Below are 27,840 nucleotides of genomic sequence, written 5' to 3'. Positions count from 1 at the left end.
CGCTCTTGTGTGTCTTATAACAGACAAGCGTATATCTATCTACACACGCAGCCAAAACCCATCTGAATTTCGACGACCAGTCCTAACTGAATCATCATTCATAATAATATCAGATCTCATTATCTTTTTCTTTTGTCTAATATACGATATTTTGAAGACGAGATAACACAACGAGGATGCAATTACTGAACTTCATATGGAAGTAAGATAGCGGTAGCGAACGATTTGAACAACGACCACTCCAACCGGTGAGAAATCCAAATAATATTACCACACTGGTCACATTTTTTTTGTTACCGTAACAATCAGAAGAGGAACCACCAAGATCATATTCACAGCAAAGCTGGACCGAGCGTCTCCAACTTGCATCCCACACGCGCTGAATTTGCAACACCCAAAATTGATACCCTGGATCTGGGAGGTAGGGAAGGAAGAGATGATGGAAGGGGCCGAAGTACCTTGCTCCGTTGGTCAACCACTACGACCAAGCCCAGCCTGTGATTCACCTCCAGGACCTCGCGCCAGCATGGTCGCCTCGAGGACCTTGCGCCGTCGCCGTCTCCCAGCTCACTACACCGGTGCCTCCCTGTCGCGAGATGGATTGGGCTAGATACGTGTGATTGACCCAACATTGACAAAGATTGTTAAAAAAACATGAGCATAATACCTTTGTTGATTAACCTTAATTAATATGTTAAAATCAACGGTGGAAAATAATCAAAGAGGGGGTTACATGAAATTACAAATGATAACTCTCCAATTAACGTAAAAGAGCTCATATTTAGATAACACAAATCTTTGTTGAGTACAAATCAACGGCTTGACTCTTGTGTTGTGTGTCGCTTCGCTGGCATCCCAAACCCCGTCTACATTTCATCCATGCGTACTTAACTTTTGCAGTTTTGTCTTGATACTTGATGGAAATCAATTGATTTTCATCATTGCTATTCCTCCAAAAAATCCGATCACGACACTGCACAAGTTTGATAACAAGAAAGAAGTGTAAGACAACCTTACCATCACGACACTGTGCATTCCACTAGATGATGTTCGTTTGGGAGGTGGTAACCTTTTTATGCCCTCCGCGTAAGCGAAATTTAAGACATCTCCAAGTTTGAAGTCAATCGAGTTCTCGTAGCTGCAAACCAATACTATTATTTAGCCTGCGCACGTATGTACGTGGTCGACAGAGAAACCGTGGAGAGAGAGAGAGAGAGAGAGAGAGACGTTACCAATCAGTATCGAAGTTGTACAAAGAAGTAACATTTCCCTGTAAAGTCATGACTAGCAATGGACAGTCTGGACGTACCACACCAACGCATCGGCTGTTATCAGTTTGGAGCCCACTGATTTGTCGAATGCACGTATTTGTCTTCACATCCCAGATCTGGTGGGGAAAAAAAGAGAACTGAGGATACGCATATTGATTGGGGTGAAGAGGAAAAAATCCATGTATACTGCATATATACTCGAGCTTTCCCGGACACGGATCCGGTGACAATGTACTGCCGGTCGCCACCCGGATGAAAATAATCAACAGTGAGCTGATGCTCGTCGCAGTCCAGTACGGTGACAGGAAGTGGTGAAGAAATTTTCCAGATCTGTGGATTTTGGAAAAGAAATGCGTACATCTTATATAGAAAAGCCGACTAAGTACTGCCTCTATCTAATGATATAACATGTTGTTATAACCAATGTATTATATTGATTGTACCAACATCTTATATCTTATATTATGGGGCGGAGTGAGTATGTAACTAACTAACCTTGAGCATGTTGTCCATGCCGACGCTAGCCAAGCAGTTGCTATCCCAGGGGTTAAACACAACTTTCTCCACGTTGTTCAAGTGCGCCTTGAGTTTCCGGACGCACCTCCAGCCAGCCTCCCAGTTCCAGAGCTTGATATGGCGATCGACAGAGGATGACACCACTAGAGGGTCGCTTGGATGAACCACCAGTGAAATGACCGCGCCGTCATGCCCTTTGAATTTTGTCACCTCGTCGTTCATCGCGAACGAGCGCACGTGGATCCACCCGTGAAAGTCGCCGGCCAAGAACCAGCGCTCTCGCGCTATGAACTTGACGCTACGTATCATGTCCGTGGGCGCCAGATTTTTCAACATCATCACTCTTTCCTGCACGCCCAGACGGATAAATGAGGTCAGATCAGTTCATTTGAAAGAGGTACTAAAACCAGTCTGACATATAAGCATTACCAAGACTTGCATCGCAGAAAATTTCTTGCCTTGCTATTTATTTTTAAAATAAATGAAATATTTAAATATCAAGACGATACACCTGGCACCTACAACAAACCAGCCCCTTATAAAAAAGCCCAACTCCTTATAAACTACTTCCTCTGTCTCATAATATAAAAACGTTTTTGATACTAGTGCATTGTAAAAAATGCTCTTATATTACCAGAGGGGGGAGTAGCAATCTAGTACTAAACTTTAGACCCACATAATGGAGCCATGCATGAATGGGGCAATTTAGCCTTTGACGTTTTCACTATAAATTATTGGATTACTAAATGGGCTGGCTCTGAACCAATAATTCCACCAGTTAGTGCATCACGTTTTGTCTGTGGAGTGTCATGCTCTGAAGCAAAGGCTTCTTACTAGCTGAGACTCCAGGGTGCAACAGATTGGTTATACTCGAGTGGAGTCAGAGCTCCTTCAAGTTGACTATGAATACAAATAATGCAACACATGAGTTAGATGATTCTCCCCCCAACATTGTACCACCTCTTCTAGTAAAGGGTGTATGACGTTGTAGGAGTAAAAAACATTAATAAGACCCGCTCTTCCATCGCATGTGTGCTCCTCCAACTTGCCGTGTAAATACTAGTACAAGTGAAAGCTGGTATTATGCAGCAACAAACCTGGGTCTCGTAGTTCCAAACTGCGACACCGCCACGGCGACGACTTGCCAAAATCCTGTGTCACACTTGCATACTTAGAAAATATATTGAAAGTAGTTCTACGGAATACTCAGAAGATACTTGAGTCGTGTTAAATTATCTAAATCATCTGTCATCCCACGTCTCTATAGGTGGGGTGTGATCCTTAGTCCTTACTACAGTTGGATGTTACCGGCTTAAATTACGAGTCATTCGATTTTAGAGCGCCATCTCATACTAGAGGTAGCGTAGTTACAAATAGGAGCTGCTAGATTACGGGCACCATTGGCACAATCGAATCTCCGACATGCCACTGGTGCCTATGTTGTCTGAATTGAGGGGAGGGGATGGGAGGGGGTGAAGTACCTTCCGCCACCGCAGAGGAGCGGAAAGGAGCACCACCGCTGTACCGCCGGAGAGGAGGGTGAAGGATAACACTGCTGCACTACCAGAGACCACCTCAATCGCCCCTACCGCTGGCCACCGCCACCTGTGGCCAGTGGCACTCTTGTGCCGCCTTGCCACCACATCTTGCTCAAATCCCCTCCTTCCTTGGTTTGTTGTTGCTCCCAAGCTGTCCCTCTAAGCCCCTACCTCCTTCTCTAACGCTGGACCCACACCTAAACCCCATGTCATGTAACGCCCTACCCTCCCCTACCTCATCCTCCGACATCGCCTCCCCTCCCCCCGCACCTAAACCCTATGTCAGGTGACCCCGCACCCTTCTAGCTTATGACAGTGCCGCTGCGGCCAGCCATGTTGGCCTTGTCTCTGACTTGTTCACAACTTGTTGGGGCCTTCTCCGTCATGGCTAACTACGTTTTTGCTTGCTTTTGATCGTCCTCCAAAAAGTGTGGAGGAGAGGAGGGAGTGAACCGCATCGTCGCATCTCTCGGGCTTTTGCAAGGAGGCATTAGAGGAGGATCTCGGGCTTGGGTAAAGAGAGGAAGAAAGGAAGAAACAAGAGATATTAGGAGAGAGATTCCTTGGCGGGGCTCGCGTATCCACATTCGAATCTGCAAACGGTACTTATCCGCTCCGCTGCAAATCCTATGAAAAAATATGATAAAGTACATCGCGCAATCAAAATCCGTTACGGTCCATTTTCACCGCTAGATATCTTGCATGTCAGAGTATAGAAAGCTGCCCGTATTTCCTCCAAAGTGGCAAATTTAGAGATATACTATATCAAGCTATATTTGTGTATGAATTTATTAATGACTTTATTAGAAGAATTTTATTGTTTGGATTATATATCTTATCCATGACAAAAGAAATCATTTCTGATTGAACTTTTTTCTGGGCATAACTAACAATCCCATTTAATTACTAACGTGCACCGGTTGTAGTTGCCCTCACATGAGTTTTGTACGTTGTCTGTAGTATATGTCAAAACCGAGAATATGTACATGTAGTATATAGTATATAAGAATATTTGGGTAGTATATATACTATTTTTTAGGTAGTATGCACTATATTTTTAGTATATTATTATATATGTATGAATATAAAGGTATTTTTCACATATAAAAAAACTATAAATTCACATGCAATTTTTTTGTATAACCTGCTTTGAAATATCTTAGATATAGTATGGCATAAGAAAACAAAAATATAGGTCATTTACGTATGAAACAAGACAAAATTTATATATTTACCATATATATACAGTTTGGGACACCTAGGTGCCCATGCTCCTTGACTTTCCACCACTCAATTGCATTTAGATGTGTGTTGTTGTGATGACTAATTTAGAAATAAGTATGATAGAATCACTAATTGGAAACATAATTATTGCAGTGAGAGTAACATGCATGGTAACAATTATGTAGTGGTACTAAATAGGAAAGAGAATGTCACGCATGGCAATGGTGCATACTGAGAGATATTAATAGAAATAGGAAAGAGATAAATAAAATTAATGCGTCATGATTTGTATACGTATATGAAGATATTTTTTCATACATACGTTAATAAAAGGTATGTTGTACTCTTCTGTGGGACGTAGTTTTATTTTTTAAAATTAGGTATACGATACATTGGGTATATGATACCATGAGTATGATACAAATCGTTTCGCAAAAAAAAGAGTATGATACAAATCATGAGTATATATGTTTTGAATATAATATTGTGGGTATATCATATTTATTTTTGGTACAACATATTTATTATCATCTTGGGGTATATCATATTTATTTTGACTATAGAAATACCGGGTATGATACCTAGGACAAATTCTTGCGACATGCATGACAAATTTATTTTGAGGTATCTCCATACTCATGATATTTTTTGGTATATACATTGCATCTCGTTGTTAGGTATTTGATACCTCGGGTATGTGCCAATGATTTCGAGTACGTACACCATTTAGGTATATACATACAGGATATACGTACGTACTCATAATATTTCGAGGTATCCACATACTCATGATGTTTGTGGGTATATTCATTACGTCTTATTAGTAGGTATTTGAGATACCCGAGATATATCCATAAATTTTATTTTCTATAATACATCGCGTATGTGTATATTCTTATACACATAATATCATCTGTATATGTATATTTTTCATTAAGTATAATACTTATGAAATGTTTATAATTTATAAGATATAATAACCCTCTTATGTGTATATTTTCAATAGGTATCATGCATTGACATAATATTTAAAAAGAAATTATTGCTAGGAAATCAACATATTTATGATTTTTTGGAAAGCAATCATTGACCATTGAGGATATAGTGCATGCAAACGAAATATGGAAAGCTAGTATTTAATGGATTGCATGTCATGCACTAGTAAAAATTACCTGCCATAACAGGCGTAGGTGCCCAGGCACCTACGTGCCCCATCTAGGGTCGCGTTATTCGTCATCATGAATCTCTACTCCTAATGGACGAATTGGTTGAATAGTCCCCCCCCCCCACTTTCAACCGGTTTATTTTCAACCGGTTTATTTTCAACCGGTTTTTCTTCGTCCCACCTCCCACCAGCCCCTCCCACCGGTTTTTCTCTTTTCTCGTCTGACCGGCAATACCCAACGTATTTATGGTAATCAATCATAATTAATCCACGTATAGTAATAAATCAATCCAGGTATGGTAAGGTCATAACTCAGGAAATTTTGAATATGGTAATTATATGGTAATAAATTTAAATTACCCCAAAAGCTATCAATCCAGGTATGGTAAGGCCATAACTCGGAAAATATCGAATATGGTAATAAATTTAAATTACCCAACGTATTTATGGTAATCAATCATAATTAATCCACGTATAGTAATAAATCAATCCAGGTATGGTAAGGTCATAACTCAGGAAATTTTGAATATGGTAATTATATGGTAATAAATTTAAATTACCCCAAAAGCTATCAATCCAGGTATGGTAAGGCCATAACTCGGAAAATATCGAATATGGTAATAAATTTAAATTACCCAACGTATTTATGGTAATCAATCATAATTAATCCACGTATAGTAATAAATCAATCCAGGTATGGTAAGGTCATAACTCAGGAAATTTTGAATATGGTAATTATATGGTAATAAATTTAAATTACCCCAAAGGCTATCAATCCAGGTATGTTAAGGTCATAACTCGGGAAATATCGAATATGGTAATAAATTTAAATTACCCAACGTATTTAGGGTAATCAATCATAATTAATCCATGTATAGTAATAAATCAATCCAGGTATGGTAAGGTCATAACTCAGGAAATTTTGAATATGGTAATTATATGGTAATAAATTTAAATTACCCCAAAGGCTATCAATCCAGGTATGGTAAGTTCATAACTCGGGAAATATCGAATATGGTAATAAATTTAAATTACCACCAGATATGGTAAGGCTATCGATCCAGGTATGGCACGCCCTCACCTGATCACCTATCACAATCTCCAGCCCCACGCACGCATCAAAGAACCCACCCAGCACCAAACGCAGCTCCTCTCGATCCCCTCGAGTAAACGCCGCCACCGTCGTGCGATCTTCCTGACACAGACGTCGTCGCCGCCTCCTTCCCACCTACGGCGTCCCCCACGTCCATGGTGACGGCGCTCGCGTCCTACACTGATCCTCCGCCTCATATAGGTTGGTCGTTGATGGAGTGGGATGTGCCGCTGCGGTTTGGGGAGGCGCAATCACGATCTTGTTGGGATCTCAGTGTGGACTCGTTCTCTGCGATGAAGGATGGCGCTGCCTCCCTGGCAAATGGGATCGGAGGAAGGGGCTCTACGTCGTGAATGTCGGCGAGGCAGCGGCCGAAGGCGAGCCCGACGGTGAGCACGGGTGTTCGTCCCATGAAATAGGCGGCCACGGAGGGGCGGATCTGAGGCCACCCCAATCGCCGGTGGCCCTTCCTCCCATCGCTCATCGCCTCCATTCTCTCTCTCCTCTAAATCTTTGCCGCCCCTGCCTGATTCTGGCCGACGCCATCCGGCTCTCGCATCGACCACCACCAGCACGGCTGCGGACGAGGCGCAACCGCAGCCGCCGCCGCCGCCATCCTCATCCACCTCCTCCACCATCCTTCCCAGCCGTCGTCGGGGGCACCCGCCATCTACGCTAAATTTAATTTCCATTGAGATAGAGGGGGCTCTGGATTATGAGATGGAATGCAATTAAAAGCCATCTGATCTGGCCATGGTTGGTTGTCACAGAATCCTTGATATATGTTCTACTTTGACTTGGAGTGTGCGGCTATGATATTGTAAGTGATGAGTTTTTTTAGTGCTGCAGGAGGTCAGACAGAGGTAGAAATTTTTAGTGCCAAATGAAATAGGTGGTAATTATTACACTCTTTATTTGCAAAAAATGAGACTGAAACAATGCTAATTTAGTATGTTCTGTACTTGTAGGAAGGCTATGAAGGAAGTGTTCTTCCCTTATTTTTATGAAGGTAAGGTCTTGTTATTAGATTTTTTGCTACTCTACATTGCTTGACTGCTCTCTTTTATCAGTTCATGGCCTTAGGGTCCATCATTTTCTTTCAACACTTGATGCTTATTTACTTTTCTTGGGCGGCTTCTTTTCGATAGTCATCTGATTTAAAAATTCGAGCATGTGTCACTTTAGTATGTTTCAGTTTCAGCAAAAATCCGATGATTCTTCCGTGGGGATAGCCAAAGTCAAGATGTCGACTACAGACTCGTCGCAGACTTGCAGTGAACCTGGATGCGGCGAGCCTGATTTGTGGATCGATGGCGGGTCTTGACTTTGTTAGGCTGGGATTGGATGGTTGCGGAGGGTGGTGTGCTTGGTTGGGTTCCCATGGAAGAATGTGGCCTCCTCGTGGATCTGGTCATGCCCATCCTAGAGAACATTGTGTCCCTAACTCCCTCGAGGAGGAAGGACAGTGCAAGCGGCAGCAGGGGGTAGGGGTAGATGTGGGGAAGGATGTCGGCGACTGCTCGAGGTCATCATGATGAAACCCTTGACGTCCCATCTTTATCAATGGAAGTGGAAGAGCACGAAGTCGAGATTCGATAGGAGTTTGAGTTCTTTTTGGCACCGATCGGTTCCCCACTTTAGAGATGTATTTTTTTGCGTGCGAGCAAACAGTGGGTTGATTCTAAAAGGGATAGGCACTTTTCAACAGAAGTGCATGACGGACCAAAAATATGACCTCATTTTATTCGTTTGATAGATATCGTATTATTCGTTGTTGTTCGTTCGGTGAAATTTCCTAATATTTGATTGTTGTGTTTCTAATTAGAGCACCGCATAATCACCCAATATGAGGGGATGATAAATTAAAGATACTGATTATAAATTTTGAAGAGCCCGTGGCAACGCACGGGCGTTATACTAGTGAGGAATAGTTATTCTTCACCCCTCTATTTTACCATCGATGCATCGTAATTTTACGTTTCGTAAGTTTTGTCTTATTTCCGACGCAAAAAGGGACCGTAAAAAATATATAATCTCCGTAAAAAATATTTTATGTTACGTAAAATTACAAACGTAAAAACATAGTCTAAAATACACATAAACTGCAAATTTTTCTTGTCTTATGACCTATATTTTTATTTTCTTATGTCAAATTTTACGTAATGAATCAATAGGAATGTAACTATTTGAATTCGAAACGTAATTTAATTATGAAATGATCGTAAGATTATCTCAGGATGCGGAATAAGTTATTCTTCATCCGAGGTAATCTTACGATCGCTTCATAAACAAATTACGTTTGGAATACAAATAGTTACATTCATATTGATTCACTACATAAAATTTGGTATAATAAAATAAAAAAATAGGTTACAAGACCAAAAATACCGCATTTTTATGTATGTTTTTATGTTCGTAACTTTACATAACATAAAAAAAATTACGGCGAGTATATATTTTCTTACGTTCTCCTTTTACATATGAAATATGACAAAATTTACGAAACCTAAAAATACGGTGCATTGACGTCAAAATAGAGAGGGGGTGAAGAATAACTATTCCTCACCCAGGATGACGAATAGCGCGACCCTATATATATTCTAATAACACCCCTTAAGACCTTATTCTAATAACACTTCCGCCTTATTCTGATAACACCCACCCTTCGACACAAACTACAGGAATAAAAAACAAAACCGCACCCCACCCCGCACCCATCCCACTTCTACCCACCTTCTTCCCCTCTCCCCGCGCCCAAATCCTAGCCGGTGGCTAGCCACCAGCGCCACCCTTCTTCCTCCCCCGCTGCCTTCACCTTCCCCCCCCCTTCCCCCCCCCCCCCCCCCCCCCCCCCCCGCCTCCCCCTGCTCCGCCTTCTAATCACATGCACCGCCGCCGCATAGAGCCATGGTCCGCCGCCCAGCTAGCTACCTCCGGCGGCCAACCACCGGAGCCGCGAGGGCCTGGATCCGGCCTCGCCTCCTACACACGAGCCCCCTCCCCCACCCTCCTCCACCAACTTCCTCCTAGCCCCTCGCCTTCCTCCACATTTGGTGGCCCGATTGGCACCGGATCCTACCGATGCCGACGGAGATGGCCACCTCCAACCACCACGGCCTGGATCCCTGGCTCTCTCCACCGTGCTCTGACTCTCGCCAATGTCCACCGGGATCGATCTCCTGACTTAGCCGTGCGGTTAAGTAGCAAAGGGAGGTTCGCTGGCTTTCGTCGGGCAGTTTGTTGCGCCTCCCCATCGCTAGTCATGCATCCTCCGCCGTCGCAGTGGAGCAGCGCCACCACCGTGGCTGTGTCCATGCGCCGGGACGGCGAGGCCAGTGCGGCCAGGGCCTGGAGGTCGCCACTTCTACCGTGCGGGGCTCCTTGTCCCGCTCCTCCCCTGCCCACCTTCTCCCGATGCGGCCCACCCCATCGCACCGCCACGTCGACCCCAGATCCGAGCGACCTCTCCTGCTCCGGTCCAGCGGCCACCACCATGTCCGCTGCGCCCTGGGATGGATCCAGCCGCCCATGCAGCAGATCTGGCCAGCCACGGGCAAATCCCTCCTTCCCACACTCCAGCAGCACGTGGCCCTACCACGCCCGCCGTTGACCGTCGAGATGGAGCAGGCCGGGCGTCGCGGGCATGGCCACGTGGCCTCCTTCACTTCCAGCAGTCCCTTAGCCACCTACAACCGTGCACGTGGGGTTGCCGTGCATTTTAGTGCAGCTCACCGATCGTGGAAGTGCAGCTCGAAGGCACGCGTGATGAGGTTCAGTGCACCTCAAACACCATTGACCTCCTCTCCTACATCTGTGGGGGCATGCAGTTTGCCGGCGCGGTGCAGTGTGGTGCACTGGTTCTGGTGATGCAATTCACCGGCGTAGTCCCCCCTATCCAGCACCGAGCAACAGTTTCACTTAAACGATGTCGTCATCAGGTTCGTCAACACAAATGAGCAGCTCAGTGCCAGCGGGCATGCAGTTTGGTGCAGGCGTCCAATTCGGGTTGCACCCACGCAGTTTTGCTCGGATTCGAGGTGGCCCTTCGTTGTGCACTGCAAAATATATGTTATAAAAAACCATGGCTTCGATGCCTCTGTTCGGCTTGAGCAGCGATGCAGTTCGGTTGGGTCATGTGTGCTGAAATTGTTGTTACGTATCTAATTTGTTGTTATTTATCTCAGAAAAATGTTGTTTATTTACGATAATGTGGATTAGTTTCAAGTGTGTTGTGGTTCAGTTTCGAGTGTGTTGCGGTTTACTAATGCCCTGATGCAGTGTGGTTTCAAGTGTGTTGTGGATTAGTTTCAAGTGTTTTGTGGTTCAGTTATGCTCGATGTGATGCACACTTCACTTGCGTGTTTGCAAAAAAAATCGTCTAAGAAAAGAAACCATGAAGTTCACTTGACCGTCTGATGCAGTGCGGGTTTCAGTCTCAAGCAGTGCAGTCGGCTGTATGATGTTGTTCATCCCGTAAGTGGAAAAAGATTGTTATGAAAGCAAAGAAAAGTAATGCGGTTCACTTCTTAATAGTGTTGTGGTTCATTTACACCCGATGTGAAGTACACTCTACTTTCTCGTCCTTAAAAAAAATTACGTTTGAATAAAAGAAACCATGCAGTTCTCTTACCCATCCGATGCAGTGCGCCTTTTCGTCCGATGCAGTGCGGTTTTTAGTCGGATGAAGTACGCACGTCGATTTGGGTATCGTGAAAAACAGAGTGTACACATTTCGGTAAAATTCAAAATTCCTCTTAAACCGTAAGGAATTAGAGAGAGTGTTCTACATGAAAAAGTTGTGTCTCGTCGATATATTTCCAACAGCATATCATTTGAATCATTTCGACAACCGGTTTGTAAAATTTTCTTGAAAAACGACCGCTGCCTCTCGTCGTCCGCCGCATGATTTTCAAAATTAACTTAAAACTGTAAGGAATCTCAAAACCATTTCAACATATGAAAGTTGCGCCTCATCCATAGCTTTTCAACGATATATTACGCGCCTCGTTTCGACAAACGGTTAAAAAACTGGAGCGAAAACAGTACCGAAAATTTGAAATTTTTTGAAAAACAGAATTCCGCGATTTAGTAAATTTGAAACTGCTCTTAAACTGTAACAAATTAGAGAAAGCAATAGATATGTAAAAGATGCGCCTCAACGATATCTATCCAACGGTGTATCATTTGCCTCGTTTCGACGAGCGGTTTAGAAAAAACGCGAAAAAACGCTCGCTATCACTCTTTGTGGGCCGCACCGTTTTTGAAACTGCTCTTAAACCGCAGGGAATCTCGAAAAGTGTTCAATACGGCAAAGTTGCGCCTAATCCGTAGCTTTCCAACGGTATATTACACGCCTTGTTCCGATAAACGGTTAAAAAATTAGAGCGAAAACAGTACCGAAAAAACAGTGCGTGCAATTTTTTCCAACGCGAAGTTCACTAGTCTCTGTAATGCAGTGCTTTTGCTAAAGAAAGTGCAGTGCCCTCCCGTTGAGCATACAATGCGGAAGTGTTATCAGAATAACTATTCTGATAATATTATCGGAATATATATATATAATATAATTAATTTGTTTCCCAACTATTCTTTAGGCAAGACTTTTCATGCTTACATTTTATTTTTGGTTCTAACTATTAGGCATGCAAGACTTGCCATACAATTAACATATTAATGTTGATTTTGTTTGGATTATTGCAGGTATATAATATGCGTATTTTTGTTTCATAACTATCTAATACGAGTCTCTAATACCTATCAACGAAATTATATACATATGTATGTATATATATTCAATAATTTATTTTTAAACTATTACATTTTTGTTTTCTAATTATTTAAAATGGGTATCATATACTTACTAACGAAAGAATATACGTATGCGAGTATGTATATACATAATATTTTCTTTTTTTACTAATTGCATTTTATTTTTGTTTTCTAACTGTCCAATACAGTTATACAATACCTACTGACGAAAATATTGTAATACCCGGTCGACGTATATAACCGGGTATATGAAAAAGGTAGGAAAATATTGTACATACCCGGTCGACGTATATACCTGGCTATGTGAAAAAATATAGGAAAATCTCATACCCAAGGTGTCTGCACACTTGTATACCCCGCTGTACGAAAATGCTTGGAAAATATTGTACATAACCAATCGACGTATGTACCTAAAGTATTGTATGGCTACGTATATACCTGGCTACCTGACGTATGGGTATCGAATATATACCCAACATATTTCGAGTACAAAAACATATCTAAGATATTTTGAGTTATGTATGTATATACCTAGTGATTTATTCAAGGTATTAGATAGTTGGTGAAAAATAAAGGAGAGCATATAAAAAAATACAACCTCTATTATACGCAAAAAAATACCTGACTATGTGACATATGAGACATGCATGGGCTTAATTTGGGTGGGTATTAAGTGTTCATATGAAGCAATAATTAGCAATAATTCTTTCCTAGTACTAATTATCAATTAATGGTAATACTAATTACATGTGCACACATCTTAATGTCATCCAACGGTTTTTAGGGAAGGTGCCCAGGCATAAGAACTCACCTCGGCTGTGTTGGATGCACATCTATTTCTGTTAAATGATCCACGGCACCATCCACCCGGCATATGACCTAAACGTACAAATGATGCATGGTTGGTAAAGCAATTCGTTGGAATTACTAGGAAAGATGTAGGGAGAAAATTAAAGTTCTCACCTTGGTTACTCCTGATCGCGTCTGCTGCTTGTCACACCATGACAACAAGCCCGAGAACGATCCCCGCGAGTTTAAAGAAAAGAAGAAACATTAGTCACAGCTCAAGTTCAAGTTTATAATGAATGAAGCCTTAATGAGCCTCTCACCTCAGAGGTGACCGCCATTAATGCCACCTTATGCACTTTGTTGCCTTGAGTTAGTTCTAGGACTTCCGGTAAGAACTGGTCGTCCCCGTCTGCTATGTCCTCGTGTGCTATGCAGCTCTCCAGGGTCATAGCAAGCTCGCTCGTGTTCGCCGGAGGCTGCTTTTTCATCACTAGACAGTAGGTTTGGGTGGACCTTGGTGGCACAACGCCGCTGAGCTCCGACAGCTCCTCCATGTGGTTCTCGGAGAGAATTCTGAAGGCAACATTATCTTCTGTGTTGTTACTTAAGAGGAGAGGGCAAATGGCCTTGTTTATCTCGAAGAAGGGAAAACGAAGCTGGTGGGGATGAACCTCTAGGAATCCATTCTCTTCCTGTTGTGGTGCAGGGCGGGCTAACCGTTAATTAAGAGGCAGCACCTTGGCTCAATACGAGAACATAGTCGCTCAATCTTCGTATAAAAGGTCACACTTACATTTTGGGTCTGAGTTCGACATTTGTTTTTTCGAAACGGATAGTTCGACATTAAAATTCTAGTACAATGACTTATATGCCAAAAAGTTATATTGTTGGATTCACAGTTGAAAGTCTGGTAATATACTTTTAGTGGCCAAAAAATTATATTGTTGGATTCACAGTCGATCAAATTATTAGTCAAAGTTAGGAACAAAGTACAAAGACCAAAGGAGTATAGAAAATTCTTTCTTTTATTGAAAATGAATACTGAAACATGGCACCCTGAGTAATCGCACCTGCTCGTCCAACGACGTAGACCCGGTGTCAGTTGTTAATGCTTGAGAAAACTGTGTCATAATCTCGGTCTCATCCAGCTCCCTGATAATGTCTCCTATATTGGGCCTTTTGTGTCGATCGGCGTCAACACAATTCAGAGCTATCTTGATGCATGTCTTCACAAGTTCGGCGCATGAATCAATATCATCAGTTGATGCCCCTTGTATCCTATTTTTCCACTTCTCTTGTACCTGGCAATTTGGGTAGGTGGCACAAAATGGTAGTAGATAATATAATGTTTTTTGCAAAAAAAATTACAATCGATCACGATGAATTAAGTCAGGAAATTTTTCTTACGAGATCAATGAACTCTTCAGAAGGCATTTCAGCACTTTGGGAGTAGCCCAAGTGTCCCGTCATTGTCTTTATGATTATTACCCCTAAGCTAAATACATCCAATTTATTTGAGACAAGACTACAATTTATGTACTCCGGCGGCAAGTACCCACTGCACACACAACATATCACATATGTTACTAGTTTATTCATAGAATTTCCAGCTTATTGAATTTATTTGATATGAAGTATTTGGCTTACATTGTTCCAATGGCGCTGGCTGATACACGTGTTCGTTCATCTCCAAAGAATTTCGACAATCCAAAATCTGCAATTTTGGGGTTCATTTGCTCATCCAGCAATATATTGGCCGGCTTCAAGTCCAAATGGTAAACTGGAGGATTTAGTTCCTCGTGGAGGTATTTCAAACCCTTGCATATGCCTTTAATTATTTTATAGCGTGTCTTCCAATCATGTCCACTTGATTCATCTGTAGCAATCACAAAAGTGAATAATATCAATATATAAATTGTCATTGGTTCTTAACATGCTACATTTAGTACACATAGAGCACCCTCATACCTTGAAGACAGTTGTCAAGACTTCCGTTGCACATGTACTCAAAGCACAGCGCCATGTGTTGGTTTTCAGCAAAAACCGTCCTTCCATTGAACTCTATGTATTCTCCACGAGTTTCATGGCAATAACCAACTAACCTCACAATATTCTGATGCTGGAGAGTTGCAAGATTAAGATATTCCTTTTGGAATTGTTGGTTATTAAGTTCTGGCATAGAATGAAGCTTCTTGATGGCAATAATTTCCCCATTTTTATGCTGTCCCTGTTAAACACGCAACGCCATTTCATTTTCTGCTTGCAGCAACATATCTAGAAGATAGTATAAAGCAAAAAATGGCCCTGATCATAAATATGCCGTGACACTTGCCTAAATTTGCATTGTTATGTGAGGCCAAATGGGAAAGACGCCATAAGTCTTAGTCTGGCCAATTTTGAATCGTTCGCCATACAATATGTATTTTACATACAATTAATATCTATTCGTGAGCTGTCCCTAATGACTGTAGGAAAAATGTTAAGGTGAAATATTAATAAAAGAAAAAATAGATTAGCAGTGTATGTTAGTGAAGATAAGAGTCTTAGCTTGCCTCCTTAGGCAGTGACTCAATTCAACAAATGAAAAGGTCTATAAGCCAAAAAAACGACAATGGGGATATATTAATATTGCGAAGATATCAATTACACCCAGTCTCTACAACAAGAATTATTCTAAAGAAATCACGGATGCACACAACCCAACAAAAAAGAGAAGAAAAAACAAAAGATCCTGCTACGGTGATCAAAACCTTGTAGCTGCAAAACAGACCACTACCAAGACAGCACCCGGAATCCAAATTCTCCAAAAGCAATGCCTCTAAGAAGGAAACAATGCACAAGCATCGTCCCCGCCCGATTAAAGATCTTTGGTTTTCACCCTAAAGAAAGTTCACTCTCTCAAAACAATGTCTTCAACAAGGCCATTGTCAAGCACAATCAATTTAGGCGAGACCTTGGATTTTGACCCTGAAAGATATGACTCTGTACTCCTCCTATGTTGCCGCCCCGCTTGCCGATGCCACTCCTATAAGTCAAGAAACACCAAGCAAAGTCCTCATCGCCCCAAAGACTCAGTCCGCCATTACTAGATCTCAGACCTCTGCTACCATGACATTCTCTGCCACTGTCTTCACCATGGAAATCAAAACGCCGATAGGTCCCATGATGGCATCAGAGAGTGAAGCTTCGCATCACTCCCTCCTGAAGCAGCACGGCAAGAAATATGGGTGCACACGACCAAATCTCATCTGATCCAACAATCTACAGGCATCAGGTGCCCAATGGAGATAACGGCGGAGCTTTCCGAAACTCATTATCGGAGAGATCAATGAGAGTAGTCATCAAGCAGAACACCATCTTGGTACGAGAAGAAGCATAGGACCACCTCCTTTATTAGGCCGAACGGCAGGCCCACATGCCGCTGCCCGCCGGCTCCCAATAGCAGGTCGGATATCTTAGCGGACACTGCTGCCACCACCCGCACCACATGGAGATTATGAGCTGAGCCGCACCGAGTCCCCTGAACTAGGCGTCGTGCCGCCCTCGCGGCCACAACGGTCGCCAAGGTCACCGAATAAGTCCGAGGCCGCCGCCCCGGCGTCCATCTCCGCCGGACTAGTCGTGCCGTCCAGGGCCACCCCAAAGCTCCGGCCGGAAATCCCGCCACACAAGGAGGAAGAGGCCCCTGCCGCTACCAGTTGCGCTCGGGGATGAGAGCCCGCCACCGCCGTCAGCCGCGGCCTTTAACCGGCGGCATCCTGCTGCTGCGGTGGGAGGAGCGGGGGCGGAGGGGGAGGGGAGGCGGCGGCTCTAGGAGTCCGTCCGAGCCGCCCCTCCTGGGAGCGACAAGGGGGTTTGGAAATTGATGATTCAAGTTGTATCAGGTTATCACATCTTTCTTAGATGCAATTACCTTGTTTAGGTACAACACGTAAAAGACAATGCCTGAAAGCTATCACTAGCGAGTCCATGATTTTCAAGTCCAAGGATGAAAAGGTAACAGCCATGAAGACTACACGTCCCGTGTTAGTATAATCTCTGTTTAAAATAGGGGGCTATTGCATTTAGCAGCAACATTTTCAGAAGCTAAGAAAGGCTATAGTGCAGCTATGGCGGGCTTATCTATTTAGCGTTGTTTAAAAAGAACTGTGCAAATTCCAGTCATAACTAGCCAAAAAGGGGGGAAATTATGACTCAAACATGATTCGAGCTCCAACTCATTAAACTATTCAATGCAAACAAATATATGCAACCATTCAGCTCACAAGTTGTATCGAATCAGATTGAATGGAAATAAATATAGCTGGCGCTGCCTGCAATTCTCCTCTGTTTTAGTGGCTAATGAGAGGCTATTTATGGCTAAAATAGCTGGGGCTATTTAAGTAACTTCACCCACTACAGATGCTAGCTTAATCTTTAGGAGTATTAAGTTAAATGAAGTGTGATGTTTTTAGATCATCTGGAGGGTACAATCCCCCACCCGGCAAGTAACATAAAGAAATCTCACATGCTAGTCATATGTCCACGCTCCAGTGGAGCAGAGAAAAGGAAAGATAGGAAACTACAACATTATTACAACTCTTAAAGCTGTTCCACTACAGCTACTTTCTCTGTTTTTAAATATAAATCTTTTTAGAGATTCCAATACAAAGTATATATGAAGCAAAATGAGGGAATCTACACTCTAAAATATGTCTATATAGATCGGTATGTAGTCTTTATTGAAATCTTTAAAAAGATTTATATTTAGGAACTGTATTTGGAAACGGAGGGAGTAACATTGTTTCAACTTAGAAACCAAAACAGCAAGAAAATCTATTGGGGTTTTCAGCAGGCCAGTAATTGACAGCGCCAGAAGGCATCAGAAAGACTGGTCCTGCTCCACCTCGCCAGCCGCTCCCCATCCCAGCCCCGTGGAAGCAAATGATGTCTGTATAACCGAGGTGAAACCAAACCCAATAGATTTCTACTCTGTACAAAAGCTGGGTGGCTGAAAATTCTTACCTTGTAAACACTTCCATACGCACCAGCACCAAGTTTTCGCTCCTCGGAGAAACCATCCGTGATTTCTTCTAATAAATGGAATGGTAAGGGCCTAGGCGCCACTCTTGCACGGTCCATGTCCTGCCAGCTAGAAGAAACAACCAGGTTTACACAGGATGCAAACCAGATTTTGATATGAAGCTCATGGAGCATCGGCAAACGGGTAACACTGGTAAACTCAGTAGCAGATAGATGAGAGGAAGAAATACCAAAAGGAAAAGCATTCACCTTGAAAAAAATGAAGTCCTGCATTCACCTCTTGGTCGATGCAGCAGGAAAGAGGATTAGGTCGGTGTGGAGCTACCAAAGAACTGAAGATGCAGCTCCACACCGCAGTAAGACGAATGATCCTCTTGGTCGATTTGGTCGACGATACTCAATTTGGGGATAAGGAGAAGCTTGGCCGATCTGTGGCTCCAATTGTCGTGAACCAGATCCAGATGTCCGGATTAAACAAAGTCTAGTTGCGTGTACTTTGCTTTTTTAAACACAACACGTCACAGTGCACTATTCGGATTAGGACCAGGATCGTCTGACGTACTGCACCCCTGACGTGTGGGCCTGGGGTCATCTGTCAGTGTGCCAATGGCACGTCAGGGGAGCTGCGTCTGTCGGATTAGGGAATGGCTAATATGCGCGTGCCCGCGCTAGTGCGCGGTTTCCGACCAGCCGAAAGTGCAGAACACATCACATTTGTTTAATAGGAAAAAACAGAGGGCCCACCTCTGAAATCAGGGAGTGGAGATTATATGAGGTTTAATAGGTAATTAAGGATGGCCCACCCCTGAAATCAGGGGGGCTGAGATTAGATGGAGCCTTATTACATGGAAAAATTATAGCATGCAGTGTGGGGATTTAAAAGGAAACTAGCCCCTCCCTATTCGGTCCCTCACCTGGTCGGACGAGGCTTGCCTGCTCGTCCCGTCCTGGTCATATTATAGTATTTTAAATTTTTTCTTTACATCTTTACATTACATTACATATAATAATAAAGCAAATTGGGTTTCGGTCGTCCGTCATGGCATTTTTTAGAAAAGTCTTTGTGTTTTGATAAAATCAATCCGCGGTTTGGATTTAAGTCACACTCGAACCGTTATTTTACTTTTTTGAAAACCCCCTGATGTTTTAGGTAATTCATCCATGGATCATATCTAAATCAAATAAATGCTTTTTTAAATCATCCATATTTTTTAAACCGTAACTCCGATTTGAACATGTTATATATAAAATTTGATTAGAAAAATATGTAGAATATGAATACGAGATTATTTTTACTTGTTAAGTATTTTAAATATTATTTTGGAATATATTTAAGTCAAACAAATGATTTTCTAAATTATCCGTATCTTTTAAACCGTAACTTCGATTTTAACATATTATATATGAAATTTTATTAGAAAAATGTGTGGAATCTAAATATGTCGTTAATTTTAACTTTAAATATTTTTAAAATATTATTTTGGAAGCAAACTTATAATTTATAGCGCAAGATCCATTTTTCTTTCATATCGGCGGCGATCCGGATTGCAAATAAACACCCCACTACAATCATGTAGGGAAAAGAAAACATCGCTAACTACACATGCATACATCTGAAAAATGTCACAGGGGAAAACAATAGATTTCTCATCGCGGGATTGAGAGATAGCGAGAGAGAGAGACGCCTTAGGATTAACCATATTCAAACACGTTTTTTATTTTTATTTTGTGTGAATACCGAGGCCATCACCGGCGAGGGTGAGAAGGAGGATAAGCGGCAACACAAATATAATGCCTTGTAAAAATAAAGAAGATGGACCTATTGTGGTCTTGAGTGATGGTTATTGAATTAAGAGTGTGTGTTCTGTTTTCTCTCCCGTTGCAACGCACGGGCTCTTTTGCTAGTCAATCAAATAGGATTAGGAATACAACATCAAGTCTGGTTCCCCTTCGGTACACCCACGAAAACGTATAAAGAGTAATATGAACCTTTGACATATGGTACACGGTTTTTTTAAACACCTATAATTTTATTCGTACTCATAACAATTACAGGTACACTTATTTGGACCTAAGATCTAAGAAAAATACAAAGATCTAAGAAAAGACAAATTAACTCCTATGACTAAGAATTACAATGAAGAGCGTGTTCGGATCCACTCCGCTCCACAACTTTGCTCCAGGAGCGGGGCGAGCGGTGCCGAACGCAACTACTCCGCAGAGTCAGAAGAGCGGAGTGGAGCAGACTGTAGTTAAATCCGGCAGAGTCGCTGCAACCGAGCTCCGCGTGCCACTCCCCGGCCTCTCCCGCAAAACTTACGGGTTCGCTTGATCCTATTCTCTCGCTAGCGCACAACAACTACCTGAACCTCACACCCCGTCGTGTAGGGAGTGGAGTTAGTTAACAAACGTGATAGCTACTCCCGATTTTTGGGGGCGGAGCGAACAATCCAGGAGCAGGGAGTGGAGTCAAGGATTCGAAGGAGTGGTGGGGATCCGAACACGCACGAAATATCTTGAAAGCAACTTCTCCGCGGTATCAGTCTCTTCTCGAAGAAATACTCCAAAAACTTCGGTAAATATGCTGCAATTGGACTGAAGCAACAATATTGTTACTCTTTCACCCACACGAACTATATCAATAATGGTTTTTCAAAGCGTCTTGAGTCGCCCATCCGAAAAGATGCGAAGCCTTGATCTATGAATGTACTGGGCCGAGGATGATCCCCTAGAAGAGCAGGTCATCAAATCGCTATATCTTCATCATGATGTCGATGAAAGATTTCACCTCCATAAAGAATTAGATCAACAGAAAAAAGATTGACACAACATAAACTCATCAGATTCGAATAATTGGATCTACGAGGGCAGAAAACTCTCTAACCTCATGGCACCGTGAGAAGAAACGAGAGAAAATTTATTTTCACACAAAACTAGGATGATCACTAGACGTAGAACATGGACTAGATGTTGTTGAGTTAAGAGTGTGTGTTCGGTTTTCTCTCCCATTGCAACGCACGGGCTCTTTTGCTAGTCAATCAAATAGGATTAGGAATACAACATCAAGTCTTGTTCCCCTTCGGTACACCCACGAAAAACGTATAAAGAGTAATATGAAGCCTTTGACATATGGTACACGGTTTTTTTAAACACCTATAATTTTATTCGTACTCATAACAATTACAGGTACACTTATTTGGACCTAAGATCTAAGAAAAATACAAAGATCTAAGAAAAGACAAATTAACTCCTATAACTAAGAATTACAATGAAGAGCGTGTTCGGATTCACTCCGCTCCACAACTCTGCTCCAGGAGCGGGGCGAGCGGTGCCGAACGCAACTACTCCGCAGAGTCAGAAGAGCGGAGTGGAGCAGACTGTAGTTAAATCCGGCAGAGTCGCTGCAACCGAGCTCCGTGTGCCACTCCCCGGCCTCTCCCGCAAAACTTACGGGTTCGCTTGATCCTATTCTCTCGCTAGCGCACAACAACTACCTGAACCTCACACCCCGTCGTGTAGGGAGTGGAGTTAGTTAACAAACGTTATAGCTACTCCCGATTTTTCGGGGCGGAGCGAACAATCCAGGAGCAGGGAGCGGAGTCAAGGATTCGAAGGAGTGGAGGGGATCCGAACACGCACGAAATATGTTGAAAGCAACTTCTTCGCGGTATCAGTCTCTTCTCGAAGAAATACTCCAAAAACTTCGGTAAATATGCTGCAATTGGACTGAAGCAACAATATTGTTACTCTTTCACCCACACGAACTATATCAATAATGGTTTTTCAAAGCGTCTTGAGTCACTCATCCGAAAAGATGTGAAGCCTTGATCTATGAATGTACTGGGCCGAGGATGATCCCCTAGAAGAGCATGTCATCAAATCGCTATATCTTCATCATGATGTCGATGAAAGATTTCACCTCCATAAAGAATGAGATCAACAAAAAAAGATTGACACAACATAAACTCATCAGATTCGAATAATTGGATCTACGAGGGCAGAAAACTCTCTAACCTCATGGCACCGTGAGAAGAAACGAGAGAAAATTTATTTTCACACAAAACTATGATGATCACTAGACGTAGAACATAGAGGTCTTGAAGATCCAAGGTGCCCCCCCCCCCCCACACACACACACACCTCTCAGCGCCAAGATGGCAGCCAGAGACGAGAGGACGTAAATTTCTCAAATCACAGTGGCCATATGTTCGCCTAGGCGTCAGTGTTATTTGCACCTTGGGCGGGCCTGGCCCATTTATGTTTTTTTCTTTTAACCACTGGGATAGTTCAAAAAGTACAACTTGTGATTATTGGGATTCGAAGGCAGATGATCCACCTCTATAAGTGATGCTGCTAACCACTGAGATAGTTTAACTGTTGTGCCATAAACCTTCTTTCCTCCTTGTTATCGAAATATAATGCTAATATAAAAAAACATGGATCTGATTTATTTTTTCAGTTTGGCCGTTTTTCTGTGGATTTTTCTTTTTTCCTTATTTCTTTCTATTTTTGTTTTATTTTCTTCATTCACAGAGTTTTTAAAAATTCGTTACATTTCCCAAATTTATGAATTTTTTAAATGAAATGTTTCCAAACTCGTGACCTTTTTAAAAATTCACTAAAAAATTGAAAAAAATACCATACTGTTATTAAGGGAAACTCTGCGATTTTATATCAAATTCATGAACTTTTTGACTCTATGATTTTATTTTTGTCATGATTGTTTAAAAAAATTCATGAGCCCATGGGATATTTTTCAGTGGTCAAGAACGTATCCTAATCCATGCGTTCATACGCTCACTCGCGCTCGCTCACCTGCTCAGCCGCTCGCGTGTGAGTGCCGGTTTGCTAGACCGGCCCAAAAACTACACCGTGTGAGCACTGAATGGCTTACCAAGTGCGACAATCGCTAATTAGGAGCTCTCGTAAGTTTGGGGATAGCGTCAAATAGACGACACCACGCACAGGAGGCCGCCCAACTGGGCCGGCCCATGAACTAGCGTTCAACAGTGGATGCACACTGTAGCCCTGCAAAAAGAGCAATGCTACACACACGGGGTAGTTTTTACAGATTCAATGGACTGTGATTAGGTGAAGCTTTTTGATTGGAGATTAGGAGAGAGGCGGACCCACCCCACTGAAAATCAGGAAAAGGGATTAATTAGCGTTGTTGACAAACACAGGGTCTCCTGAATGGACAAACGTGCTACAACTAGTTCAGCTAGTGAGCGTTCATGGTTTTATAGCACTACAAAGCCTTAAGGATATCACCCACGCAGAATATTTTTTAAAACTTTGAACGCCAAACATTTTTTAAGCAAACGTGTATGTTTTATGAAACGCAAACAATTTTTAGATTTGTGAAGTAATTTTAAAAACTGGGCATTTTAAGAAAATTGAGTTGTTTTTTTACAATCATGTCCAAAAATAGATCATATTCAACAAAATATTCGGTTAGGTCAGAAGGGGTCTGTTTGAGAGCACATTTTTTTCAACATCCATCAAATGACCCCAATTTTTTCCCATTAACTTATATGACCAATTAAATGCACCATGCCATGTTATTTTGCTTTTGGAGAAATTTTGTATTTTCTGGAGTGTTCTTGGTTACAAAAGGCAGATAAATGGTCGGACGTATCGCAACTTTGTCGAAAATCGTTCAAACCTGGTATGGATGCATTCCATGGGCATTCACACCTTTCTTGCAAAAGTTGGAGTTATTTCAAGAATGATAAAACTAGATTGTGTTCAACGGAGTGTGTTCGGGTAGGCCATAAGGCTATATCTAAGAGCATGTTGTTTCTCGACATCGTTGAACTGGCCTCAACTTTTTTCATGGCCTTGTATGACCAGTTCAAGGCATCATGCCAAGTTGTTTGGATTTTCAATAATTTTCGCATTTTCTGGAGTTTTCCCGGTGAAAAAAGGTTGATAAATGGCCCGACGTGTCGCAACTTCCGTATGGTGTCAGAAATCGTTCAACCCTAGCATGGATGCCTATCATGGGCATGTCCACCTCCATCTTCCTGCAAAAGTTGGGTTCAATTTAAGGATGTACGAAAGTAGGTTGTGTTAAACAGGTGTCTGGGTAGGCTAAAAGGCTCCGTTTGAGAGCATATTTGTATCTAGACATTCTTGAAATGGCCCCAATTTTTTTACACGACCTTGTATGACCAATTCAAAGCAGCATGCCAAGTTGTTTGAGTTTTTCACAAATTTTTGATTTTCTAGAGTTTTCCTGGTGGAAAAAGGCCAACAAATGGGCAGACGTGCAAGGACACCTAACATGTGCATGCCCACCGGATTGCAAAATTTGAGGTCAGTCCTGAGATTTCTAGAAAAAATAACATGTTCAACAGAGAGTGTTCGGGTAGGCGAGAAGGGTCCGTTTGGGAGCACCTCGTTTCTCTACATTTCTTAAATGTCCCCAATTTTTTTCATTGCCTTGTATGACCAATTCAAGGCACCATGCCAATTTGTTTGAGTTTTCAAAACACTTAACTTTTCTGGAGTTTTCTCTGAAAAATGCCGATAAATGAGCAGACGTGTTGCAATTTGCATATGATGTCAAAATTCATTCAAACCATGTGCAACGAATGTTGTTCGTGTAGGGCGAGGATGGTTCATTTGAAAGCATGTTGTTTTTCAACATCCGTCAAATGGCCCCAAATGGGGCACAGAACTCTGCTATATAATGCAACAAAGTGTCATAACACAAAGCAACACATTTGACGAGTTTGCTCGGTGTAAACTGAACACGAAACTGAATAAGGCAGTTAATATTGGTATCAGTTTAAAGATTTTGGTGCAAGAAGTTCAAATATTAAAAATAAAAACCTAAAAAAGTTATATGATTTAAAAGATTTGGATGCTTTAAATTAGAGGTGAAAGAAAATATTGAATTTATTGTGTGGAAGAAGAGAGAGTAGGTCTGCCACATTACTGTGCCTGTCTTGCATGTGAAGTACCGTGATGGGCCGGCTGCTGAAATACCAATATTTCATAAACGTTGTAGAAAAGTAATATACAATTCAAGATCACTAGTTTTCGTTTAACACAGTACAGCCGCAAGCGCTCATACAAACGCGCATACACTCATCCCTACTCTTACGAGCATCTCCGAGAGACTGAGGCGGCATATCATATTGAGATTTTACTAAGTCATCGTAGGCGCCTCGTAGTCAACAGGAATGTCTCCTCCCACTGAAAGCGTATCACTGGAAATTCTGAAATAAATCCAGGATAAATACGAGCACCATTTGAACCCTGATGCGCTGGGATACCACTGTCCACCTAACTATCTCAACCACAGGTTGATTCGCACGAGATCACTAGCTGGTAGGTAAGGTTAACGCTCAATTTTCCTCTGTAGGCCCAACGCCCAATAGGCGCTCCCATGGCCGAAGCCCCGAACCCTTGATGCGATGCACAAAGGGAGGGAACCCTAGTTCCGAAGCCGCCGATATCCCATTGTCACCTCCCCTTCCTAGCCCGCAAGCTTGCCTGTCTCCCGCAATGAAATCCGAGGTGACCCACTGACGAGACTCGGCGGTGACCACCCTTGGGAGGTCCTCTCCCACGTCCTCCTCGACTCCTCGCTGGGCTCTAGGCTCTAGCTCACCGACCGCCGCGAGTCCCTTGGCGCGGGGACTAGGAAAGGACAGCGCCGGCCGATCATCCGCTCCCCTGAGCACTACTAATGCCATCGCCTCCCGAATCGCCTTTCAATTTGCTATGCCGTACAGAAAATAGTCGGCCCATCTCGCTTGTCGCTCTATTCTCCATCCATTTCTTTTCTTCAAGTTGATCACAAAGTCCACCCTGACTTTTAGACAAACAGAAATGTCACAGCAAGGCCACGTCCATTTCTTCAAGTTGATCACAACAGCCCGTCCCCTTCCCAACTTGGGGCGTGTTCCGATACAACATCAGCACTAAAAAGACTGTCCGAGTGACTTCAGAGATGTCGAATGCGGTGACTCCAGCAATGAGACAAAGGTAGTTGTGGCGACCATCCGCTGGCCCCTAGTCGGCAGTGCCCGCATGATGACACAATACCGGCACATTGATATCTTCGATATGAATGGGCTGCCACCGGTGCACATCACCCAGACGATGAGGCCGGAAAGCGACCATTACAACCCCTTCGTGCTGGACTGTGGTGGCCGCATTTGATACCACCGCTGCAGGAGTGGGAGTGACCTTGTACAACACGGAGACCACGTCCCCAGGAATTTGCACAGGCTGGAGTCCCCGATGAAGGACGTTGGTTTGTTTCGGGTGTCTGGTGTGTTCCCGACCATCTCCAAGGACGGCTCCAAGCTCGCCTTCATCAATAAAGAGTTTAAAGCTGTGTGGATTGCTGACAGCCAAGGGTTGCGCATCGTGTACGAGACAAGAGAGCCGGACAGCATCTTTTCCCCTGTGTGGAACCAGAACCCTGACAAGGACATCCTCTACGTTTGCATTAGCACTACCACTAGCACCTACTTGAATGCTCGGAAGTCGCTGGAGATCTACGCCATTAGTAACGCCTCTGGTGACGCGGTGCAGCGACAGGTCCAGAGACTCACCTATGGCGGGTTCAACAATGCGTTCCCATCGAGCAGCCCAGATGGGAACAAATTCGTCTTCCAGTCCACAAGGGATTTTTTTGCAGAAAAGGTCAACTCACTGCAGCAGCAGCAGCAGCAGTCTTTTGGGGGTAAATCAACATCTCGGCCGATGAGGAATATAAGGGAGAAGCAGGAGCACAAGAATCTGTTTGTCGATAAAGAGTACGAGAATCTGTTTGTCGATAAAGAGCACAAGAACCTATACATAATGCTGAAGATAGACGACAAGGGATCGGAGGAAGGTTGGGTGACGCGGCTGACAAAAGGGTCGTGGACAGACACCCACTGCCAGTGGTCTCCTAGAGGGGACTGGGTCGCCTTCTCGTCGACGCGTGACAAGCCGGGGGAGAACAGCATGGCCCCGGGGTCTTTCTCCGTGTACCTGGTGAAGGCGTACGACCCGACGGTGGTGATCAAACTGATAAATGGATTGGATGGCTACCGCGGTCACGTGCACTGCCCGGTGTTCAGCCCAGACGGGAGGAGCATTGCAGTGACAATGGACCTGGTGGCAGTGTCGGTGGACCGAAACTCGTTGCCGATGTCCATGTATGGGGTGCGGCCCTACGGCGACATCTTCGTGGTGAACATCAACCCAGATGACAATATGATGAGAAGCAAGGAAGTCAAGTGTTTCCGGCGCATCACGCACAGCCGGTATGAGTGCTCTGCACTGGCCTGGACATCGGTGCCGGCAGACCCTGAAGTGTGGTGTAACATCATGCTATTGCTGGCGGAAATGGAAGGGCACCACGATGGGTCACAACCTGATTTATCTTTGAGTCACAACCTGCAGCTTTAATGTATCTTCTTTCTTCTTCCTTAACGGCACCCTGAGCTT

At 43.1% G+C, this 27,840-nt stretch overlaps 1 protein-coding gene and 1 pseudogene across 5 annotated transcripts; one reads left to right on the top strand and one right to left on the bottom strand.

The window, feature by feature from the left end:
• Window positions 1–336: 336 nt before the first annotated feature.
• On the bottom strand, window positions 337–18,864 carry LOC125516303. Of its 5 annotated transcripts, none has more exons than XM_048681785.1 (15): window positions 18,634–18,864; window positions 18,367–18,486; window positions 15,331–15,589; window positions 15,010–15,238; window positions 14,770–14,920; window positions 14,433–14,663; window positions 13,683–14,054; window positions 13,537–13,557; window positions 13,385–13,452; window positions 2,885–2,939; window positions 1,767–2,135; window positions 1,470–1,601; window positions 1,233–1,387; window positions 1,018–1,138; window positions 343–586 (listed from the first exon to the last, which is right to left on the bottom strand). In XM_048681785.1, exons 1-15 carry the CDS (start codon window positions 18,655–18,657, stop codon window positions 503–505), a joined length of 2,391 nt encoding a protein of 796 aa, XP_048537742.1. In that variant the 5' UTR covers window positions 18,658–18,864; the 3' UTR covers window positions 343–502. The 5 variants fall into 5 exon arrangements, with proteins under 5 accessions (XP_048537745.1, XP_048537742.1, XP_048537741.1 ...); XM_048681784.1 differs by having other exon boundaries at window positions 352–586; window positions 13,537–13,560; XM_048681786.1 differs by having other exon boundaries at window positions 357–586; window positions 13,537–13,560; window positions 18,367–18,493; window positions 18,634–18,863.
• Window positions 18,672–27,801, top strand: LOC125516404 (annotated as a pseudogene).
• The last annotated feature ends 39 nt before the right edge of the window (window positions 27,802–27,840 follow it).

The sequence above is a fragment of the Triticum urartu genome, chromosome 6 (assembly GCF_003073215.2).
Source record: "Triticum urartu cultivar G1812 chromosome 6, Tu2.1, whole genome shotgun sequence".
Taxonomy (NCBI): Eukaryota; Viridiplantae; Streptophyta; class Magnoliopsida; order Poales; family Poaceae; genus Triticum; species Triticum urartu.
Note: the sequence above shows the minus strand (reverse complement) of the source record. Positions and strands in the feature narration are given on the sequence as shown.

What these genes read in the sequence shown, in the direction of transcription:
- LOC125516303 (XM_048681784.1), bottom strand. Translation starts at nt 18,657, where the DNA reads ATGCAGGACTTCATTTTTTTCAAG. An exon ending in CGTATGGAAGTGTTTACAAG is followed by an intron (nt 15,590 to 18,366) that starts GTAAGAATTTTC and finishes CGTGTTTAACAG; the next exon opens with GGACAGCATAAAAATGGGGA. An exon ending in GAATGCACAGTGTCGTGATG is followed by an intron (nt 587 to 1,017) that starts GTAAGGTTGTCT and finishes ATCTCGCGACAG; the next exon opens with GGAGGCACCGGTGTAGTGAG.